Source organism: Daphnia carinata, chromosome 2 (genome assembly GCF_022539665.2).
Source record: "Daphnia carinata strain CSIRO-1 chromosome 2, CSIRO_AGI_Dcar_HiC_V3, whole genome shotgun sequence".
In the NCBI taxonomy this organism is placed as follows: domain Eukaryota; kingdom Metazoa; phylum Arthropoda; class Branchiopoda; order Diplostraca; family Daphniidae; genus Daphnia; species Daphnia carinata.
In genome coordinates this window covers 3,650,147-3,672,473 of record NC_081332.1, presented here as the reverse complement: position 1 = coordinate 3,672,473, position 22,327 = coordinate 3,650,147, and the positions used below count along the sequence as shown (strand labels likewise).

General features: G+C 40.6%; 4 protein-coding genes and 1 long non-coding RNA gene across 9 annotated transcripts in view; 2 read left to right on the top strand and 3 right to left on the bottom strand.

Annotated features, from left to right (window-relative positions):
• The window catches only part of LOC130686446 (high affinity cGMP-specific 3',5'-cyclic phosphodiesterase 9A-like), an 11,534-nt gene extending 8,244 nt beyond the window's left edge, over positions 1-3,290 (bottom strand). Inside the window, exons 1-3 of the mRNA XM_057509571.2 lie at positions 3,003-3,290; positions 174-326; positions 9-57 (exon numbers count right to left, since the gene is read on the bottom strand). Coding sequence (XP_057365554.1) covers positions 9-57; positions 174-326; positions 3,003-3,261 — 461 coding nt within the window. The 5' untranslated portion in view covers positions 3,262-3,290. The remainder of the gene's footprint in view (positions 1-8; positions 58-173; positions 327-3,002) is intronic.
• The window catches only part of LOC130686447 (integral membrane protein GPR155-like), a 23,907-nt gene extending 4,553 nt beyond the window's left edge, over positions 1-19,354 (top strand). Inside the window, exons 1-14 of one of the 5 annotated variants that reach the window (XM_059494150.1) lie at positions 14,482-14,612; positions 15,021-15,172; positions 15,681-15,809; positions 15,898-16,510; positions 16,578-16,699; positions 16,770-17,091; positions 17,162-17,245; positions 17,308-17,659; positions 17,724-17,891; positions 17,959-18,070; positions 18,132-18,324; positions 18,388-18,548; positions 18,610-18,750; positions 18,820-19,354. In XM_059494150.1, the coding sequence (XP_059350133.1) occupies positions 15,703-15,809; positions 15,898-16,510; positions 16,578-16,699; positions 16,770-17,091; positions 17,162-17,245; positions 17,308-17,659; positions 17,724-17,891; positions 17,959-18,070; positions 18,132-18,324; positions 18,388-18,548; positions 18,610-18,750; positions 18,820-19,042 (2,598 nt within the window). In that variant the 5' untranslated portion in view covers positions 14,482-14,612; positions 15,021-15,172; positions 15,681-15,702 and the 3' untranslated portion in view covers positions 19,043-19,354. Of the gene's footprint in view, positions 1-14,481; positions 14,613-15,020; positions 15,173-15,379; positions 15,570-15,680; positions 15,810-15,897; positions 16,511-16,577; positions 16,700-16,769; positions 17,092-17,161; positions 17,246-17,307; positions 17,660-17,723; positions 17,892-17,958; positions 18,071-18,131; positions 18,325-18,387; positions 18,549-18,609; positions 18,751-18,819 lie in introns of those variants that run through there. The other 4 variants (XM_057509572.2, XM_057509573.2, XM_057509574.2 and 1 more) reach the window with 4 other exon arrangements.
• On the top strand, positions 10,189-12,186 carry LOC130686466 (transcriptional adapter 2-alpha-like). The gene is made up of 3 exons (XM_057509604.2): positions 10,189-10,308; positions 10,421-10,615; positions 10,792-12,186. The coding sequence occupies exons 2-3, from the start codon at positions 10,549-10,551 to the stop codon at positions 12,162-12,164; spliced, it is 1,440 nt and encodes a 479-aa protein (XP_057365587.1). The 5' UTR covers positions 10,189-10,308; positions 10,421-10,548; the 3' UTR covers positions 12,165-12,186.
• On the bottom strand, positions 13,130-14,504 carry LOC132087771 (uncharacterized). The gene is made up of 3 exons (XR_009420555.1): positions 14,396-14,504; positions 13,406-13,743; positions 13,130-13,345 (listed from the first exon to the last, which is right to left on the bottom strand). It is a non-coding gene; the product is annotated as an uncharacterized LOC132087771 (long non-coding RNA).
• Positions 19,141-22,327, bottom strand: LOC130686503 (polypeptide N-acetylgalactosaminyltransferase 1-like). Its single transcript, XM_057509647.2, has 8 exons — positions 21,096-22,327; positions 20,750-20,986; positions 20,637-20,682; positions 20,423-20,569; positions 20,122-20,354; positions 19,949-20,062; positions 19,740-19,883; positions 19,141-19,657 (listed from the first exon to the last, which is right to left on the bottom strand). The coding sequence occupies exons 1-8, from the start codon at positions 21,921-21,923 to the stop codon at positions 19,523-19,525; spliced, it is 1,884 nt and encodes a 627-aa protein (XP_057365630.1). The 5' UTR covers positions 21,924-22,327; the 3' UTR covers positions 19,141-19,522.

The window sequence follows — 22,327 nt, the reverse complement described above, 5'->3', positions numbered from 1 at the left end:
TTGTATACCTTTCATCCAGCAGTGCAAGTTCGGCTCTCAGCTGTTCCGGTAACGATCCTACGTGAAATGGAATTTATTTCTTTAGAAATATTCAAATAGCTTTCTTTTTTTTTGAAATCTTGAACGGTTAAATTGTTAGGCCTCTTTTCGAAAACAAAAAGAAGAAGAAGAACCTTTGTTAAAATGGGCAGCGACCAGTTCAAGTCGATACGGAGTATCAGGCCGGTTACTTTCAAGTCGGTTGGAAATGTTAACCAATGATCCCTCCGGTGTGTACATCTTCAAAATGTCGTGCGGACCCGCTTCTGCCGCGCTACTAAACAAACCTGTGGATACACACACAGAGAAATGTCTTGAATTCTTTTTTTTTAAATTTTTTTTAACAACAATTCTTTAAAGGTGCTGTCAAAAAAGAACGAGTTATTAAATTCCACCTGTCAAGGTAGGGGGGGGGGTTGTCAAGAGATTTGTATAGGCAAAACCAAGGGCATACACACAAGAACCACTAGAAAAGAGAGTGAAAACAAAAAGGAAACGAGTTAGACAATGACGCTAGATGTCATTTCTGATTGGCACGCGAAGGTCATTAATGAATTCTTCTCGCCTGGCAACATAGTCTTTTGCCGTGCGCTTCTAACACAGACAGTTTGAACTTGATTCCTCTTGTCACGACACGCGAATCAATAAAAACAACCTCAGACAACAATTTTCGGGGAATTTTGTTCGTTTGTTTGTTTTTTGTTTTTTTTCTTACTCCATTCGATTGCATTTCTTGTGTTGTATTGTTTCCATTTGGTTACGGCAGACGACGTTGTCTAGTACCAACTTGGTCAAATAACCAGTTGATACGACAGGCCTCTTGTTTCAAATCTTATTGATTTCAAAAAAAAAATAAAAATAAAAATAAAAATTTTCTTTTCTTATCACGAAAAAAGAAAAAAGTGGAAGAGATAAATCGATCGAGTTATTCCACTACTTGTTCTCTGCATGAATTGACATCATTCCTCGTTCCTTGTGATTCCCTTTTTCGGAGGGGAAGGTGCGAGAGACTGACAGAAAGTTGAGCAGGGAATGGATAAAAAAAAAATAGAAATCATATTTACAAGGTTTTTTTTTTGCGTGTCACGTTGCCATAGTAACAGCTCTTTGGTGATTCATGAGTGTCGTCGTATCAAAGCTGCATAAATTATATTTTCTTTTCTCTCAAAAGCAACGCATCCCGCCTCTATTTTGCATAGTTGTCTAGAGTGGATAAAACAGCGTGTAATTGAAACGGATAAGACAAACTACTCTCAACGTCTCCTTCTTTTTATTTTAACAAAAAAAAAATCATATGCAAATCATCTTAGTCTGAATTTAGAACCTTATACAAAAAAATATGTTCCTCCACTTGAGTTTTAATCTTTTCTTTTTGGGTGGGTGGGTGGTGGGGGGGGGGTTGCTTTAGAGCCGCTAGCAGACAAATTGCGGTTCCGCTTTTTGTTACACATTGTTAAAAGGATGTGGTTGGCGGGCAAGCGTTTGAGCCTGCGGAGTTCGCCAGCATTGTTATAGACCATCGCGCGCTGGCCCGGCTATAGACTGTAGACGTGTCTGGCCCGTCTGTAGTTGGGATGACGCGCTCTCAGCAAATGATATCGACCTCGTTATTACGTTCGTTAAAAATGGAAGGCCGTTACGAGTCAACACGCAAGGTCGTGTTACATGCAGCCATCCCCAAGAATGGCCAATTGGCTTTTTGGTTGCAGAGTCACGCCCTTTCAAGAAATTTTTCATTAAACAAAAAAAAAAGATCTCCATCTTTTTATATTTTTATAGGAGGAAGTTGATATTTTTGTTTCGCTTGCGGGGGTTGAAAGACAGTTATTTTAACGTCCGTTATTTTTGTAGCCAATCAAGAAATATGCGATCGTAAATTAAGATGGGGGGGAGGGGGATGCCTTTTTTTTCTGTTTCATCAGACAATCGTATGGCATTGTATATGGCGCGCTGCTAACAAGCGCAGAGTTTATTATGACTCGGGCGCATCAAGACACAAAGAGGGGAAAATCTGCTCTTTTTATAAAATTTTATTTTGGGTAAACGTGTACACGATGACGTCGTCCAAGGCTTGCCTGTTCCAATCATTAAGGACGAAAACGGGAGAAGATGTAAAGATTGAAAGTCGATCGAAATCGATCAATATCTTTTCCATTTTTTTGTTTCTTAAATCGAAACAACAAATTGATGTATGGTTATTGATATTTCTTCTCTTGATTAATTCAAAAACAATATCGCATTTTAATTAATTCATTCCTTTTCATTTTTTCTAATTACAAACGCACACATGATCACTCTCGATTGCTAACACCGGTACTAGGAATCGAAAGCATCGCCGTTTAAGAGCTCTCTAATTAGAGTCTGTCTTTAGACGGTGATGCTCTCGAACAGTTTCTCGAGTGGTCACTTCTTTTTTTTTTATTATTTTCTGTATTCAATACCAAAAGGGAGGAGGGGAGGGAACCTGCCAACAACAGGCTGAGCAACTACATGGAACCTTAAACTACTATTAGTCGATTGAAGGGTCGGTGCGAGTTTATTTATAAAGAATAAAAAAGAAAAAAAACGGGGGCCGGGTCTATATAGATTCTGTGTATACATTAGTAAGCAGCTGAGGTGATTTTGAAGCCAACAACGTGATGAAGTCCGGTTTAAAAGAAAATATTATAAATTTTTTTTTCTTTTCAAGACAGACGTGTCTGGGTGGGCGGGATATTATTTACTGCGCAGTTTTTCATTTTTTTTTTTTTTTTTTTTTTTGTTTGTATTCTTTGCCCGGGTGTTAACGACGATGCCCATCAGGATTTTCATGTTTTTCTTTCACAAGACAATGGGCAAGGTGACGAGCATTTGACGACGATTACGTCACTATTGACGACTGCTAACATCACACTAATAAATATGGAATTTCTTTTTGGTGGGAGGGAAGGTTTTTTTTTTTTTGTTTTTGTTTGTCCACTTACTTTTAATCTCTTCAGAAGGCGTAAAATCTTCGAAGATGGCCACTTCTTTACGCTGGCCGACGGTGAAATAGACGGTTTTCCTTCGCTGTTGTTGATTGATGCGCGGTGCATCGGCAACGCTGCCGATGGATAGGGCCGCTATTTGGCTCGGCTCTTGTTGTAACTGTTGCCCACTCTTGAGGATCGCTAGTGAATAAGACAATGAATTGCTTGAATGGCTACTCTTAATTGTCGTGGCATCAAGTTCCGCATGCGCCATATCGGCTGAACGCAGGCACGGCCCCCTTCTTTGGTCAACTGCTGTCTCGACAAGACAATAAGTCGTTGCTACACAACATCATTCATCGTAGGTTAAGAGCACAACAAATCGCGTCAGTTACAATTCTTTTTGTATAAGGGAAAACTCTTTGTTTCTATTTATTTTGGCTGTTTTGGCGATTGATCACGAGCCGTTTTTACACTTGGCACTCACGAATTTGTTCACTTTGTTTGATTTTCTGTTGTTTTACATTTCGAGATTGGGATTTCACTACAAGTTAAATAACGTAACTGAGTCGTAATTTTTGACGGGCACAGTGAAACATAATTTGTTTTGGTTTTTTTTCGGATTTTTCCATGCGAAGTGTTACGTGTTTGGCTTGGGGGATGTTCACCGTCCGAATGTCGGGACGCGACTGAGTCTGCCGTTGAGCCAACAGAGGCTCTTTCTTTCTCTTTGGCCAGCACTATATAACGCGGTGTGTACAACTCTATCGTTGGCTTTCCCTCTCTATTTTCGCTCCCTCTATGATGATGATGATAATCATTTTAAATCGCCGTTGCAGCATTGACATAAGGGCAAACCTCCGCCCCCAAGAATTTTTCTTTTTTTTTTTTTTTTTTCGATAGTGGACTTTATACTCGAGGGATATTGGACAACAAAATAAAAACTTATATGGGTGAAGAAAAGAGTTGCTGCCCATACGAGTGAAGGTAATGGAGTTATAGCTCGCCTCTCATCTCTTTCTCCAAGTTCATGGGGCATTATTAAATATTCATCGTCACCGACAAGCAAATGCCATTTGATCTCCGTAGTAATGAAAAAAAAAAGGGAAGAGAGAATTGTGAATCGAATTTTCTTAGATTTGAAAAAAAAAAAATTTCGTATCTTTTGGGTTCATTAACTTCGTGTATAGAATGTGTTAGTAAGGTCAGGTGAGTGTGCAGAAACTTCGAGTTTGTTATCCGCACTCTTTTGATCACGCCGAGACGAATGGTTTACTAAAAACGTATGAAAAACAAAGGGATCAAAGAATCAAGAAAATCCCCCCCTTTTTTTTTTTAAAGCCAGACATCCAGCTGATTGTTAACTATCATCAAGTCTCAACATTTATATGTGCGTCACTCACTGCGGGGCCTGCAAAAAAAAAAACGTTTGAATTTTTCCCCTATCGTCTTCATTCCGCCACCAAAGTCTACCGCATGTTTTGTTTTTCGAACGAAACGAACGTGACACGGATATCTCACGAACATTTTTTTTTTTTTTTATTCTCTCGAAAGAGGGGAAAACGTGCTCAACGGGCAATAAGGAAAGCAAAAAAAAAAAAAAAAAAAAAAAAGATGGCAGGGCTAGAGGCAGTCGTGTAGAGTTCGTCTCTATGACATCCATACGGGAACTGTAGAGGCTGTGTGGCCTGTTGGGAGAGATCAATATTCCGCACGCAGGCAACAGTCATCGGACCGTGCCAATGGGACGGTATCGAAATTCTTGCTTCTTATCCTTACATATATTTGATGGGGTTATATATATATTTTTTTAATGAATAAAAAAGGGGGGTTAGGTTGAATAGAGTTTTGTTCTGGAATTTTCTTTAACGATTGCAGATTTTGTTTTAAATTGTTGAATTTTTTTTTTTTTTTTTTTTTTTTTTTTTAGTGGCTCACGCACCTGTTCCTCTTCATTTTGGCTGATAATTTGATGTGGTGATTCTCTCCGAAATTCGTTTGTTTTTATTGGCTTGTTTTTGTTTTCTTTGGGCTAGTGTCCTTGAAATAGTTGAACCCGTGCAACTGTATATTCTCTTATGGAAGTGGGGTATATGCATATCGGATCGTCCTGATTGAAGGTTATTGACCGACGTATGTGTAGTTGGTTACGCTATTCCTTATGTCAGCCAAACTGGTGATGGAAAGCAAAACTTGCACGAAAAAGAAAATAAATTCTCTTTCTTTAAAAAAAAAAAAATGAAATGTTTACTTTAAAAGTAATGAAAATAACATGTAGCGTAAGCATAAAAGAACTAGTGCGAAATCCAAAATGGGATTCGGTTGATTGAAAATTGATTCGTTCGCTTCGAACCTTGAAAAGTCAAGTTTAAAAAAAAAAAAGAAAGAAATGGGAAAAAAAAAACGGGAAGAAGTTTGGGAGGGACTTGATCAGCTCTATTTGGGTATCCTGCGAAAAGCGTGTGGGGTCGCGTGATTTTTATCGATACATACAGCTTACAAGTAGATGCATGATCGCCAATATCTATAAATAGAATCGTTAGCACGTCATTAGAATACGAGCCGTTCTTGTTTGCTTTAGTTTGTTTTGATTGCTCGCATTTCCATCACTTGACTCTCCTCTTGTCTCCCCATCTCTCTACATGGAGATGGCCGATTAAAACGCAATCCCGTTTTTTCCCATTCCACCCGACAACAAAATGTTCACCTCCCCCCCCCTTATCAAGGAATTGAATTTTTTTTAATTCTCCCTTTAAAACAAAGTAAAAAAAAAAAAATGAATTGCAAGAATCGCGTGTTTGCACGCGGCCGTGTGCCACAAGAGTCACACGTCTATAGCAAGAGAATTGGCATCATTTGCATAGATGTCGTATCCCCCCCCCCTTCAATTCCACCTTAAATGGCCAGGTCTTTATTTGTTCTCCTCCCTTTTTTTCTCTTTCGCCTTCTTCTCATATAGTGTGTATAGATGACCCGGGTCACGCTCACGATACGTATCGCATGTCTTACACACACACAGACACACTGATGGGGTTTAAAGTTCAAAGGACTTGTGCATTTTTTTTTTTTTTTTTTTTTGCTTTATTTTCTGACTGAGCGGATCCCACAGCAACAGTAGTTTTGAAAATGCTGTTTCTTTTTTCTAAATTTTCTTTTTTTTATTGTCACAGCCTGCCGGATAATTTATGGCCCAGAAGCTTGTTGTAGACTATTCGTGTAGCTCTCGAGTGTTTTTCTTTTTCTTCTCTCTCGAAAGCTCCGGCAGACAAGTGGCTAAAACGTGTAAAAAACCAATATAGGCAAGAATGGAAATTCTTTGTGGCTCTTGAGACGGGCCACGTGATGTTTCGATGGAGGGGGGATCATCTCGTGAATAAATACGGCGATTGGCTGTTGCGTTTAAAGAGTTCCCTACCACCATTTGACAGCTGCTGATCTTTAACGTCATCCAGTCCTCCCTTCTCCCTTTAAATTATTTTTTTCATTCAATTGAATTATTAAATATAATGGATGGTGTTGTTTCTTTTAGCGTAAGTTGCATGCATGAAGATATGGCCAGGATATAAATACCGGTCATCGAGAACGTGGGTTAAAAGCGGACGAATGCCGCACGGGGACAAGGACGGCAATGCGTGTGGGATTGTCTTATCGCTGTCCCTCCCTCTAATGTCAATTTCCGAGAATGTGATGTGAAAAAAGCAAAACAGAGACAAACACGAGAATCGAGAAAGGTGATAAAAAAAAAGAATAGGAGATTGTTTCCCTTTGTTTTCAAGGTGATAACAAAAAGCTATAATTTGCATTCGTTGAACTGGCGTCAGATATGTGCCAATAATAATATTTTCCTCCCCACAAAAATAATTCTAGTGAATTATTTTTTATTTTGAGATCATTTTTGTTGGCAAAATGTCAAACGTTTGAACGTATCGCCGCATCGTACCCCACCCGGTTCGTTGAATTACAAAGCGAAGCTGCTGTCGAAGAACACCTCCCATCCAAAATCAATACGAATAATCGCCAATACAAACAAATCAAAAAAAGATGGCGGAAATTCAAAGAATTTTATATTCGCGACACGAAATTCGACGCGCGCGTCTCTCCCCTTCGTAGGAACGACCGTCTTATATGTAATTTTTTCTTATTGTTGTTGTATTTCTTTTTACAAAGATCTTGCGTCATAAACCAATGAATTGTTACGTGTTTGATTGGGGCGATGTGCCGTCCCCATCACGCGAATATTTATCTTCTATATAGCTGAACGTTGCCGGTTATTTTTATTTATGTATCGCAACCAATCGGGCGAAATGGCTTTTATCCATTTTTGTGGTTTTGCTCCTCGTGGCTGCAGCAGTACATTTTGTGCGTGTTACGTAACAACTGCAAGGACAAAGTCTCTTCCATATGGACATAATAGTGGCATAAGGGCGCCTTTTCCTTAAATCGAATGGGGAGGAAATATAAAGGGTACGCGTTCTGTGTGTGTGTGGTTGTGTGTGGGAGTGATCCAAGATGGATCGGCGTCGCTTTTCCTAGCGACGCTTTACGACTCTTTTGCAGTCTTTTTATACGCCACTCGTTCACGCCGCTGCCACATTCGTTTATATTGTATTAAAGGGCTCGTGTATCTACGACGCCGTGGCCGGGGGAAATAGGGTCGCATCAATAAGTGAATAAGGGGTTTCTCTGCCGAGCGACGATAAACGGCCATAACAACGTGAACGTCGAATGTTTATTTATTTTTTTTTTTTTTTGAAAGAGCATTTGATATATATATATATTTTTTTACGACTTTCTATTGTTTTTTTTTTTCTGAATTATGATATTTTAAAGGTGACTTTTATTAGACCTTCGCTCTACGGACATTGTCGATCGTAGCGGTCAGTTCGATGTGTGGTCAATAAACGGATGCGATCGTTACGAAGAAAACTAAAAATTTCTGGTTTTTTGGCAGGGTCTAAAACTGGGGGGGGGGGGGGGGGGGGGGGGGGGGGGGGGAATAGGAGAAAAATCGATACAAGAAAAATACGGGGAAAAATTGTTGCCCCGTACAAAAGAACTGATTGGGGCCTGGATCAAAGCGGAAGCAATAGGGAGCAACAGTCTGTACTCATCAATTGGTATAGTCTCTCCCTCTCTCTCTATATATATATATGCAGAGCTCATGTACACAAGACCTCGGCTCATTGTTGAGCTCTGTTTTCTCAACTGATTGAAACCCGGTGCTTCGTTTTTGCTTTAGTATTATATGCCCATCGTCTATGTGTTTGTGTCCACATCCTTTTTGCAACAAACGTTCCTCCATCATCTCATTTTCGTGCCCCCCGTTTTCTTTAGAAAAAAAAAAAACAACGACTAGTGCGCCGGCGGAAGATTGGGGCCAGCATCATAGCCTATTGCTCTCTCTCTGTCTCTCTCCCTCTGTGTGTGTGTGTGTGTGTGTGTGTGTGTGTGTGTGGAGCTGCTACCGACCAATCAATACTACTATACTCGGTTTGCAACAGTGGGAAAAAAGACGACTGGCCAACAAAGAATATCATGTAATAGCAAAGGCTTTTGTTTCTATTGAATAGCGTGAACGAAGGTGAGCTGGTCTGTATTTATACCTGGGATCGTTTCGAAAAAACATGTCCGACATCAATTCGCAAATGAAGCAATGTAAGGGGGAAAAGCTATTGACGTCAGCCGAACGCTGTGCTGATTTATCTGCTTATTTTTTTTTTTGTTGTTGTTGTTCGTAACACGTCAATCAATTTCATTTTCTTTTCGAAAGGGGAGAAAACTTGTATCGGGAGGTGGGATGATGGGAACCTGTCGGCGATCTACACACCCTCCTATGTTGCCCTTTTTTTATCGTTCACCTTTTTGCGTCAGTGTCGCAGTTAAAGTTAACTTTTGTACCGACGCGGGGACTTGTTACAACTTTTTTTTTTTTTTTTTAACAAATATTTCTTTTGGCTGTCGTCAAGTTTGGGATCGTGATGAGTGTGGCAGTACCCTTCAAACATTTCCTGGAGAAAACAATATGCGGAGAATTGCATCGTTGTCATTTTTTTCTATTTCTTTCTCCGTCTCGTGCTAATAAAGCACGATTTCTTTCTATTTTTCTCCATTCCGTAGATGGCATTGTTTAAGACCGTGCTCAACCAATATATTATTTATTAGAAAAGAAGGCGTAATCCGTGAACATCGCCCCATTATTGACGACCAGTCTGCCAGCGAAGCAGAAGAAGAGATTAAGTCGCGAAGCGGACTGAATTCTTTGGTTGTTATTAGCTCAAATCGTTGTCGATTTTTCGTTGTGCTTTAAATAGCGCTACGTTCCACTTAATTGAGTGTCTATTGCCGAATCGATGAAACAAAGTGATTTTCGCATTCAGAGCCGGGCGTGCATAATCAACTAATGAAAACCCGTTCACTAGATGATCACGTTTATCGCTATTGGATAATCGTACTTAAGTATTTTCTTAATTGAGAAAAAAAGAAAATGTTGGATGGTGAAAATGCAAAAAAGGTTTTTACGTAATGCGCGGTGTACTGGATTGCGGAATTTTTGGAGCGCGGATTACTAGACACTCACAATCATCCTTTAATAACATTGGGATTACGTCGTGCGGTATACGACTCGGCGAGGATTACATCAAGTCCGATGATTCACAACCTCTGAACGGATTGTGGGCGTGGAAATACGTAACGTGTCTAGCCAACAGGTGCCCTTTTCTTTTCTTTTTTTTGTTGAAAGAGCGCCATGGTGAAAACTTGTTGGCAACTTCCGTATAGTGTAAAGTTTTTACGTAACACGACTAGGGATTTAGTGAAAAGAAATGTACTTTCATTGAAACGGAAGTTGTGCGAGGCTAGTGGGTAATTTAATTTTAAATTGTACTTTTGCCTCGTTGTGTTTTTCATCTAAGAACAATTTCAGAAAAAGGCTTTAAGTTAATGACGTAGATAGCAGTAGTAGTCATGGCGTATTGCACTCATTTGTCTTTTATTCCAAAGGAAAAGTCATAGGTTTTGTGTAGTCCTTGTAAATCCTTTCCTGAATCACTTTCTCAAATTTTCGTAGCAGCTACGAGTGAAAACCTAGGAGGGAAAAAACCCATTTCGTACATAGTAGAATAGACATTCGCATGTTTTCCTAAATCCGTGTGTATCGCTCTGCCATCTGTTTTATTCATGCTGTCTTTTTGTACGTTTTCAGTCCGAAGTGATCCCAGTGCTATAGCGAATCCGGGATATTGCATAATCCAATTGTTCATGCTGAACAGTGTTCAGTCTGGATGAAGAAAATTCGAAGAACTAGGAATGAAAACCAACGAATGTAAGCGCCCTTGTAGAGTTATATATGGGAATAATAATTCAGTGTGCTGGATGACGAATCATGGGACCTAACATCTCAGATTTTGTTAATATTTATTTTTTCCCTCTTTTAGTATTGTGCAACAAATCGAATTAAAGCTGGAGAAAACTAGTTTTGAAAAAGCTGGTGTTTTTTGAAAATTTGATTTCTGTCAAGCCCAGTTGATGACAAGTCTGGCAACGTCGAGAGTTTGTTTGGAAAATGGCCGCTCACAGCTCCGCACAAGAAATAACGGATGAAGACGCCGCTGTCTTGCAGTTTCCTAAAGGTAAAACATGTGATTTTTATTCCCTTTCCCATTTGTCTGAATTTCGTGCTGTGCTAGGCTAGAGCACGTATCGTGTCAAGAGCAGTTACACTGTATACAGTTTACTGCTGTTACTTCTATCTTGACCAACGAACGAGACGCGTGAAGAGTTTAACTCATTTGCAACGAATTTCCAGAAATGTCGCCAGAGTCCTGTGGCAGTTCTCGATGGCCTACAACAGAGTCCAACTCTGAAGTGTGTTTCATTTGTTTGAAACCCCTGACTGGGATTTTCATCAGGTGCGAAGAATGTGTCAGGGTCGATATCTGTCCAGCTTGCTTTGCCAAAGGAAGAGAAAGCAAAGAGCATTTGAACAATCACAGCTACAGAGTCATCAGGGATGACTTCCCTCTTTTTGATGGCTGGACAGCACGTCAAGAGCTCACTTTGCTCGATCAGTTATCTTTCCACGGTCCATCAAATTGGATAGAAGTGGCCAAACGTTTTAAAGCCACCCCAGAAGAATGTGCACACCATTACAACAAGTGGTATCTGGAAGACCCTGTGGACGTCCTGCCTCGGCCGAAAAGCCCAGAGCGACTTTATCGACCTCTGCCAATCGTCTACAGAACGGGGACACACGACCCACCTCGACCGGTGCCAGGAAGTGTTTACCATAGAGACATGGCTGGTTACTGCGCTGCTCGTGGCGATTTTCAAGTGGAACCTTTTCAGAGTGCAGAATTAGATGTGGCATCGTTACAGGACGAAACTAAGCCGGAAGCGGATGAAGAGATTGACGAAGAGGATTTAGAACTAGAGCGTGCATTGACTATTGCCGTCGTACAAGTGTATAACGATAAATTGCGTGAACGATTTCGAAAGAAACGCATCATCCAGGAGCATGGTTTGATCAATTTCCATCGACATTTAGCGGCTCGTTACCGCTATGACTCTACGCTAACGCATCGCGTGTGTGAGCGTCTTTCTGTGTTTTCCCAGGTGTTGAAATTCCAAGACCACTGCATGCTCTTCGAAGGTTTGCACGGTCACGCCGAATTGCGACAGCGAATACAACAACTGCAAAAGTACCGCCACTTGGGAATCAAGACATTAGCAGCGGCCAAGATTTACAAGCAGCTGCAGATACGTCGCGAGAAACAGATGAAACAATGGAAGCAATTTGCTGCCAATTTGCATGCCGCTTTTCCCGTGCCACATCAGCACCAACAGCTGGTGGCATCGGCTCTGCTTCAAGGAAGCAATGGCAACGCTTTGCTGGCCTCCACTGGCCACTTCCCACAACAGCGAAGAAGTGCACCTCCGCTGGACATTGTCGGTCTGCCCGGCTACGACAAATTGAACGAGGGCGAAAGGCAACTGTGCTCCGTTTCACGTCTCGTTCCTGAATCTTATTTGGAATTTCGCAACATTCTCATCACAGAGTGCCGTAACCGCAAGGGCATTCGACTAGCCCAGGCCAGAACGCTGATCAAGATCGATGTGAACAAGACGCGCAAGATCTTTGACTTTCTACTGGAAGAGAAACTGATCTACTTCCCCGCTTGATATATGGCACCACTTGTAATAATTTTGTACAGGGCAGATGGAAAGGGGAAGAGGAGATGAGCAATAAACTTGCATTACAGTCACTCTGATGTCGTTCTAGCGTGTTGAAATCGTTTAGTATTACCTGGTTTTATCCGGACAGCTCATGTAGGGCTTTCGGATAAGAGGGAAAAAACGATTTAAAGAAAAGACGACATATGTGCAGTTGCAAGTTTTTGGTTAGTAAACAATGCCCTAATGCGGTTTTCATTTCTTTCTTCCTCATTAATGCAGAGTTCGAGAATGCGGAAACGTTGCTGATTTCCGAAGTGCACATGTTGCTGGACCACCGTAAATTACAGAATGAAAGTGCCGAAGACGAGCAGGAACTCTCGGAAGTTTTTATGAAGACGCTCAACTACACCCAGCGTTTTAGCAAATTCAAGAATCGAGAAACCATTGCCGCCATCCGAAGGTTAATATGTTTGTTTTCTCTTTGGTTTTTTTTTAAGTGGTTGTTCTCAGTGTTAACGAATGATCCAACACTATTCCTCTTTCATTTTTAAATGCAGTTTGCTTATGCAGAAGAAATTACATAAATTTGAATTGGCGGCCCTTGCCAATCTATGCCCAGAAAGTCCAGAAGAAGCCAAATCTCTCATTCCCAGGTAAAATTCAGCTTAACCGGTTGATGGAGGTAACGAATTTTTTAATATATATCCTTTTTTGGTGGGGTTTTGCCGCAGTCTTGAAGGCCGATTTGAAGACGAAGAGCTTCGACAGATATTGGAAGACATACAGACGAAGCGAAGTTTCCAATATTGACCGCGGTCGACTAATCTGGACAGAAACACTCGAAATTCCTACCTTTTTTTTTTGTCTCATTACAAATTTCTTTTCAAACTTTTGATTTTATCAGAAATTTTTTTCTTCTTCTATTCAAGGACGAAAAATTCAAGAGTACCATTGAAAGCACCGTGTGCGTGCGTCAGTGAGTAGGCAGATAGAGTTGATGAAAGTAGTCGTTCGGTTGATCTCACTTAAAACCTCTTGATTTAATTTTACACTGCGAATGCAATTGCAGCCGGAACTCTACTGGTCTCATCACGGCTCTCACGTTTCCTTTGCTTTACCATATCTCAGTGGTCCCTCGTCGATCTCATTTATTAGGAACAGTTGCCATGCCAACCGCAGACTACCACCTAAGTTATGAAGAAAGTATGTTCCGAGACATCCGCGACTGATCGATAACTTTGGCTTACCACAAAGCGGAAAATAAAGTCTCGTGTAACATATTGAATTCAAAAAGAAAACTGGATCCACATGCGCCGTGAATGAGTATCCAAACCAGGTAATGAGGTACAATTTTGCCGAGGATTTCGGGAAAAATACGTGGTTTACCATGCTGCATTTTAATTAGATTCTCTGAAGGCAAAGATAGGTCTCGTCCCGTCGGCTCATCCACTCACATGATTAGATACCTGAACCAGGGGGATCCACTGACTTGGAAAAGAGCCAACATCGATGCATGTCGGTTAGTGTCTGTTTTGATGTCAGGTAATTTGTCGGAGTTGCCAGGTAAAAGTTGAATCTTAAGTTTCTAGGAATAAGTAACTTGTCTAGAAAGGCCATTAGCCTGTCCATTCTATTACCTTGAAAGGAAAGCGATGAAAATTTTCCTTTTCCATATTCAGGAAAGCTTACGCTGTCAAAATCATCGTTTTGCCCTTGCAATCAAGTGGATTGATTTTGTCATAGTTTGCCTGTATTGAGATCCACAGGGACAAGAATATTTTAATGAAGCTGTACTCTTTGATCGAATGAGCCATGACATTACCAGGCTATCGTAATTTACAGTCCTGACTATAAATTGTACCGAAAAGCACCGCAAAACCTTTTTATTTGCAGCCGACGAGAAGTAGGTAGGATGTTTTGGCTTTTCGTCTGCTAGTTTATCGTCGACAAGGTTCACGTGCTTTTTCGAGAGTCGTCGAGGGTAATTCAGTTTATTACTTTATTATTGCCAAATATTGAGTATAGGTGGGAGAAATAAATGGGCTCGTCATTTGGTTGCCTGATGCCACCAGTCGACCGTATCGACGATCTATTTGCGCTCCAAATCACTTAAACTACGCCACTCATTAAAAGCAATCGAGGTCCTTGTAAGTGGCGTTCACTTAGACTTTCGTGAAGTATCGACTTTGAAAACTGCACTGTCGAATGACTAGTGGAAAAATTTATGGGCCACCTACTTCGATATCCGTCACGCCTATATAGACAGCAGTTTGCAACGTGATCGTGCTCGATGAACCCCCGTTTATTTCCTAAATGTGTTCTGTTTCCATTGGTGAGCCAGAATCAAACGACTTAGGTATTGCAATGGCGCGATATATCATCCGGTTTTGCCTCCTAATTACGTCGTTCTTCTAGTCTTTCAACTCGTTCTACCAAGGTTATCTTTATGACAAGGTACGTAAATTAAATGTATATGCTCAGTAGCTCGTGGTCGCATGTCGTTTTGTTCTCTTATTAACCTGCTAAAACCAGGTGAAACCTTCTAGGACAATCCACGTTATCGTTAATTTGTGTTGACTTAAAGTTTTGCAATGTTCATCACCTTATCGGGCATACTTGTATTTTTCTGTTTTCAGGTAGTTATTCATTCGCTCTAGGACCTAGTCATTTGTCAAGAATGCGTCATCAGCTATTTGGGTTTAACTAATATTACGTCACGACACTTGTTCTTTTGACTCATGGAGTAACAACAAAGTGACCAAGTGTAATATTTTTTTGGGTCACATGCCTTGATAGTTAAACATGATAAATTATGTGAAATCCAAAAATCTGGGAATGATGGGAGGAAAATTTCTATTCTAGATGTTCGACTAACCGAAAGGAGTTGGAAAGATCGCCTCGTGTTTTAACGACGCTTTCATCGCATCCCATTCAGGCGTGATAAGATTTCCTCATATAGAACTTCAATTCGCTGAATTTCGTGTCAACAAACGCAATCCATTTCGGCGAAACCAGTAAGTACGTCACATTTTTATTCGGTGTTATGCAACTAAGAACTTATTTATACCAAGACATGGCGCCTTTTAAACCGATTTTCTAATTGTGTTTACTCTGAATAGAGAAAATGTTAATTCTTAAGAACCCTAGCTTTAAAGACACGGTTTTAAAACGTGAGTAGGATATTAGGTTACCGCCAAGGTCGTCCGATAGATGACTTGTTCCCGACTCCCGAAGCGAGTTTTGTTTACATTGGGTTGCTTTAGTGATCTTAACTGTTTTGCCCGTATCTCTTTTCACGCGTCATCAGATCGGTAGGGTGATCTGTTATTATGGCAGCCTATGTCACGTAGAAAAGTAAAGCCTGATTGCGTACTTGTAATTTCGTGGGAAGTAAATCTTCGTAATCTACAGGTAGGTGAAACTAGGGACTGCGAACTTTTGACTAATTCACGAGACGGGAAAGCATACCTATCCAGACAACTATTGTTTACAGTTAAAAGCTGTCTTGTTTAATCTTCTCAGGTACGCGTGGCTTCGTTTTGAAATGTTATCCACTGCTACGGTACCAACCGAAAGTCCTTCAGGTGGAGATGTTTCATTTGACAACTTGTATCCCGCTCTGATAGAATGTTTTGCTGTTATTCTTTGCGGGTATGTATTTTTTTAAATTTGTATTTGTATTGTCAGTTTATATTGTATTTGTATTTTAGTCAGCTTAATTGTATTGTTTTTGTGCCAGGTATGTGGCTGGGAGGTTAAACATAATTTCAGCTACAGAAGCCAAAGGGTTGAACACATTTGTTGGCACTTTTGCTCTGCCTTCATTGATTTTCATGTCAATGGCCACACTCGATCTGAGTTCAGTTAACTGGCAGTTCTTACTTGCAGTTTTGTTAGCCAAAGCTTCAATTTTTATAGCAGTCCTTGTAATAACGTTACTTGTAACAAGACCTGTTGACATGTCAAAATCTGGGCTGTTTGCCATTTTCTGCACCCAGTCTAATGATTTTGCATTAGGATTCCCTATTGTAGCAGCCCTTTACAGCAAATCACATCCTGCATACCCTAGTTATCTGTACCTTATGGCTCCAATATCATTGGTTATCTTAAACCCTATAGCATTCCTCTTCATGGAAATCGGGAAGCGCAGAATTGACGCATCAACATCGATAGACAATTCCTTGATTCCCAATAACAGAGAACTTCCAAAAACAGAGTCGACAAGTTACTTATTTTTAAACATTTTAGCCAAAGTCCTTTTCAATCCCGTTGTTTTCATGACGACTCTTGGCATAGTTGGAAACCTGGTTTTCCACCAACAATTACCAATAATTCTGGAAGGAATTTTGAAGGTATTAAAAAAAAATCTGCAATTGCATGCCAGTGGAAATTGATAAAACTACTTTTTAATTTTTTCAGGTGTTCGGTAGTGCTTTTTCTGCTGCGGCTCTCTTCCTTCTTGGATTACGAATGGTTGGCCAAATGCATCAGCTACAAGGCGCCAATCTCGTTATACCTTGCATCTTAATTTGCGTTAAATGGTATGATGAAAATTGGAGAGTAGCACTTTGCAGAAATCTATATTAATAATTCTGTATTTATGTTCTAAAGTTTGGTACTACCCATAGTCACCAGAGAATTTGTAACCGTCCTTAACGCGGGAGCTGATGCCAATGAAACGGTAGACCTTTCTAATTTTGGCTTCCTCTACGGTACTTTTCCCACGGCTCCCGGAGTATTTGTCTACGCAACACATTTTGGAGTGAATGTTGATCTAGTTGCCAGTGCAGTAACTGCCGGAACTTTTTTGTCCGCACCTCTTATGTTCATTTCTGCCAAGATGCTGACTCTCACAAATTTAAACCCATCCAACTATATCGAAGATTTAGATGCCTTCCTCTTCGATATCAGTATCATCAGCGTCATTGCTACGGTACACGAATTTTGATTTCAGAAGTCTTCCTTTTTTTTTTCATTTTTTATATGGAATTTGTTTTCAACAGGCATGGGTAATAGGTATTTTCACCGTTGGCCGAAAATGGAAGAAGATTCCTCATTTCTTCACTCTCTGTTTAGTTATTTCTCAAGTAAACAATAATATAAAAGTTTCTGATATTCAAAAGGCTTATGTTTTCCCATCTGTTTTTAGTTTCTGGGATGCTTCGGCGTGATTTTATGGTCTTCCCTCGGTTGTTGCGACAAAACATGGCAACTGTATCTACAGTTTGTCTTTATCGCTTTGGGAGTTTTTGGTTCACGTTTGTGGACTGCTCTTTTGGCCCTGTCGCTCTACTTCCTCCGCACTCGCAGCTTATGCTTTGTCCTTAAACTACGTCCGTGGTTTGTTGGCATTGGCTGGGGTATCCCCGCTGTTATAGCCACCGTGCTACTCTCAACTGTTGATTCGGAAACTGATCACGCACAGAAATCGGATCCAAATTTCCAGTATGGCCAAACACAAGCCATTGTAGCCGTGGTGGTTCTTATTTCATCATTTCTAGGTATCTTTTCTTTTCAATACTATTCAAATATGTTTTTTTATTCTATGTTCAATTGGTGTTGCAGTTACTGTGACGTGCCTTATCATGCAGCAACGATACGGGAAGAAATACAACGAGTACCAATCCGTGCGTGTAGACGACGAATCAGATCACGCCAATGATCCAGGACCAACACCATCAAACCCATCCGTCTTAGACATAGAGGATTTTGGAAATATTTTGACGAGAAATGGTAAACTTTCCATAATGTATTCTAGACGGCGTACATCTAAGTAATCCCCTGGTTTGATCCGCTTTAGCCCGTACAAGGCAACGAGAGGAGACGGCAGCCCTTTTAGCTGAAACAAGCGCAGAAGAGGATTTACCCAACGAATCCTCTGCTGATTTGTATGCAGCCAATGACACGGAAGGGTTCGTTAGCCTAAAAAATTGCTTCAAATTCGTTTTCCTAAGGTTATTGTCTTATAATTAGGAATGCGACGGAGTTCTGTTCCTCGCCGAACTGTGACGTCACGCGGCAACAACAGTGCGTACAAATAGTAAAGCGATACAACTCAACACCCACAGAGCCAGAGGAAGCTTTGATTCTTAACGATCCAAATGAAGAATATCAAATACTACGGCATATTGTGCTTTTGCTTATTCTTTCCTGCTCGATGTTTGTGGTAAGCGTAAGCAGTTTCCAAAGCTATCCATGATATTTCTTCAATGTGTTTTTTTTTTAATAGGGTATCGCGCTTTGCATATGGACCATCATTGTGGAGGGAGTCAGTGGAATTTATCTTGAGTTGCTCTTCTTCGACGGGGTTCTCAATTATGGACAAGGCTTTTTGGTCTGCATGATCTTTGGTTTTGATAACAAGTTGATCGTCTCACCACTGATGAAGAAGTACGGGTGTATTGTGATTATTATAAGCAAATTCATTAAATCCAAATTATCTTCGTCACAGATGGCGTCATTTCTGGGATGGAGCCAAATCTTTGGGACTGCCTCATACGGATGCCCTTAGTCCTGAAACAAAATTAATTTGCGAGCAGTTCCGCACATATCACATGAGCAAATGCATTGCAGATCTCGTCCGAGACAAACGGTAATATTTAGAAAAATCTTTCGACTGTGGAGCGTATGCGCACGTAACACCTCCCTTTGTTGATTACAGGAGACGGCTCAAAACATACCGCAAAGTCTTCCTTGGAACAGAGCTGGTCAACTGGTTAATCTTGGTTGGTCTTGCCCATGACAGGCTAGAGGCATTGCGGTATGGACGTCATTTGGTTGACGGCCGTCTGATAAGGCATATTAAGAGTGAATATCACTTCCACGATCAACCGTATTTTTATACTTTCCAAACGGCCAACACCAATGGTAATGTCTCCAGTTAACTGTAAATTTATGGGACTTGAATCTTAACGTAACGAGCGAAGGAAACATTTAACAAACGAAAATGTAAAATCGCGTGGAAGCAAGGAAAAATCGCTACTTGACGTTTAGTGATATGTTTATTATTATATACCAATTTAAATATGGGAAATCAAACAACATTTTTTTGTTAACACGATTGAAGGCCACTTTGAGCGATGGAAAATGCACCATCGAAAAAAAGGTTCGGCAGTTATTTCAAGTCCAATTTTGAAAAATAAGTTGGTTTACGAAAATACCGATTTACCTGTTCAATGAATAAAATTTTAAAAATCTGTTGGAAAAGGGGAAAGGGTTCAACATGGTAACATTGTGTAAATTTGGAATTCAGTTGGAATTTCGCTGTCGCATGACTTAGATGGATTTTTTTCTCATGTTCAAATGCGAGCGCCGTTCCCGAGAGGTAAAGAATGGTCAATTCTTCTAAATTTTGAGAGCTTTCATTATTTGTAAAAATGATCAAACTTCCAGATTTGCGAGGGACCATTGTTGCATTCGCGAACCGTCACGTCCGACTGTCCCATGTTGTTTCCTCTATCTAAGCACTTGCCTGTTAGCAGGTGAATAATTTCACCGTTCTGCCATTATTGGAGAAACAGAGAGGAAACAAAATATTCATTAGGCAAAATGGCTTAGATCTATTGGCAAAAGTGAAAGTACCTCGGACAACGTCCATTTTTGGTCTTCAGACGGATCCAACTGACAGCCCACCATCTTAACTGGCCCCTCAGCAGAAATGTTGTCTTGTACCTCGGCGCAAGATTCTTCACGGCGTAACTGGCCCCGTTTGCTCAAGGCGAATACCTTATGAAAGAAAGGTAGAATTTGGTAAGTGCGCCGATTGGCTTTTCTCTGATAATCTCATTTACTTGGCTCATGGCCATTTGCGCATGACAAGGGTACTGTCCCAAATTGTACGGTTGATCTTCGTTATGCTGCAAATTGTCGAGACACAATTTTTTCCCGAAAGCTTCGTTCATTACCTGGCGAGAATGTAATTGCAAATTAACTGAAAATTTTATAAGTTAAGATTTGTTTATACCCTGCCGTAGCCGTTGGAATGTTCAGTCATGATGAATTTGTCTGGTAGAATATTTTCGAGATACCATTTGAAGCTTTTACATTTAAGCTGTTTACGTAATTTTTTGCGCGATGTGGTGTCGCCGATATCGACCGTTTTCAGATCGCCTCGGTGCATATAGAAAAGTTCTTTGTACTCGTCCATCCAAACTTCCACTACGCGCGCGGTGTTGATTCCATGAGTATCCTTGTTTCCTATAGTCAACGAAAAAAGGCAAAGCTGGTCACTTTGGTTGTTGGGAAACATTTCTCGTTTCACATACCAGGGAATGTATATGGGTGAAATGATCTAAAGATGTGACCCACGCGACTGCATGGAATCGTTTCAAGGCTTCCTCCACACATCCAAATTCTAAAAGACATTTCCAAGTTTTCGCCTCCCCACACGTCCATCCCTTCATCGTACGACCCTGAAACGATAAATTTTAATTGGACATGATTTGTTTTCTTCGCGATTACATTAACATCCGAATTTACCTAAATCCCAGAAATATTGCCTGTCAATAGCAAAGAGGCCCCCTGCCTAGAAAAGAGAAAACTAATTTTAAAGGGAGAGTTTGGTTTTAAAAATAGCATTTTTTTTATTGCACCATCGTTGGGCTATTAGTGGGTGCCACACGGCTTCCTCTGCGCTTGATCTCTCGTTTGGGAATGTCCATCCATGTGAAATGACCAGACCACGTAAAACTGCCAATTTGAAAGCTTTCCGGAGAGCCGTGGTAATATTCCAACGTTTTGTCGTCAATGACGTCAATAATCGGTACCAGAACTGCACGTTTGTCTTCTTTAATGCGCTGTAGCAACGGTTCTAGCCATCCTAGAGTAGCCTAGATATTAAAAAAAAATGAAAGCAAAAAATAAAAAAGTGAATTCATAGTTAGTTCTCTTATGCTTGACTGGTCAAGAAATTCCGATGGGAAAAAAAGATTTAATTACTTCACAATGCGAATCGAGGAATATAATGACGTCTCCAATTGCTTCTTTTGCACCAGCTAACCTTGCTCTAATGAGCCCTTGTCTCTCCTTAAGTCTGACTAGTCTAACTTTGGAGGGAAGTCGCGTTTCGATGTACCTCTCCAGTTTACCTTGGAGGTCAATGCGATCGCTAAAATCATCGATTAACAAAATTTCTTTTAGATGTTGAGCTGGAGATCGGTTGATGACGCTCCAAATAGTCCGTATCAAAGGAGACCAGGCTTCATTAGTGAAAATAATTATGACGCTGGCGCTAGGTAATATCCTGTCATAGGTAAGGTCTTTGCACATCGAATCGCGAACGTCCGGCAGTGTTCTATTGTACGAAATCCTGTCACTGACAAAAAGATTGAAGGCTTCTTTTTTCATAATTTCCTCAGCTTCCTGAAGCTCAGAGCCAAAAAGTTTGACTGCCTTTCCACCAGCACCAAGATCACTTTCAATCTTCCGAAGATCAGCAGCAATTTCTAAGTCATATTTGTTAGCAGGTCCTTTAATTGGTTTTAGTGGCACTTCTTTTTCTTGGTTGCTTTCAATTTTGGGCTGCTTCACCACAACGACTTGGGGAGGTGTTACCTCCAAACCTTGAATGATGTGTTTTTGTATCTCATTGAATTTTTCCAAGCCACCATCATTGATTGCTGGTTCGGCAGGGAACTTTTGATGATTTCCTGAACTGCCAGATCCATCATGCTGTGTTTGGCGTATGCCAAAAACTATCAAACCAAATATAGCAAGGAAAACAAGATATTTCCAAATCTTTCTTCTGGCTCGCAACATTCTGATCATGATTTTTATACCACAAAAACCAAACTGCCAACCACAGAACAAAATATGGTTTGTGAACTTGTTTTCAGTCTTACAGGTGGCAAGGGCAAAGCGTCGTCTGTAGCTACGTTAGACAGCAATCAACACTCAATGGGAAAACACGAAAATAATTTGATCGACGTTTTAGCCACTGCCTCGAAAACATCAGGAACGAAAGACGTTCAGTAAACAACCTGAGAAATCGACTGCAACGTGGCAAATGCCTGCGTCCGATCGTTCCGGACTTCTGGCAATATGTCGCCAGACACATACATACACGGTTCAAGGACTTCACGCACACATTTATTTTTTAATAGTGTTTTTCTACTTTCAATTCCCTATAACCGTACACAGGTAATGTGTCGCACCTGTCTTAACAGAGGCCC

Coding starts and splice junctions, on each gene's coding strand:
- LOC130686466 (XM_057509604.2), top strand. CDS start 10,549: ATGGCCGCTCACAGCTCCGCACAAGAAATAACGGATGAAGACGCCGCT. Junction 10,616..10,791: donor TGTCTTGCAGTTTCCTAAAG/GTAAAACATGTG, acceptor ACGAATTTCCAG/AAATGTCGCCAGAGTCCTGT.
- LOC130686503 (XM_057509647.2), bottom strand. CDS start 21,923: ATGATCAGAATGTTGCGAGCCAGAAGAAAGATTTGGAAATATCTTGTT. Junction 20,683..20,749: donor CCACTAATAGCCCAACGATG/GTGCAATAAAAA, acceptor TCTCTTTTCTAG/GCAGGGGGCCTCTTTGCTAT. Junction 20,355..20,422: donor TCACCCATATACATTCCCTG/GTATGTGAAACG, acceptor CGTTGACTATAG/GAAACAAGGATACTCATGGA.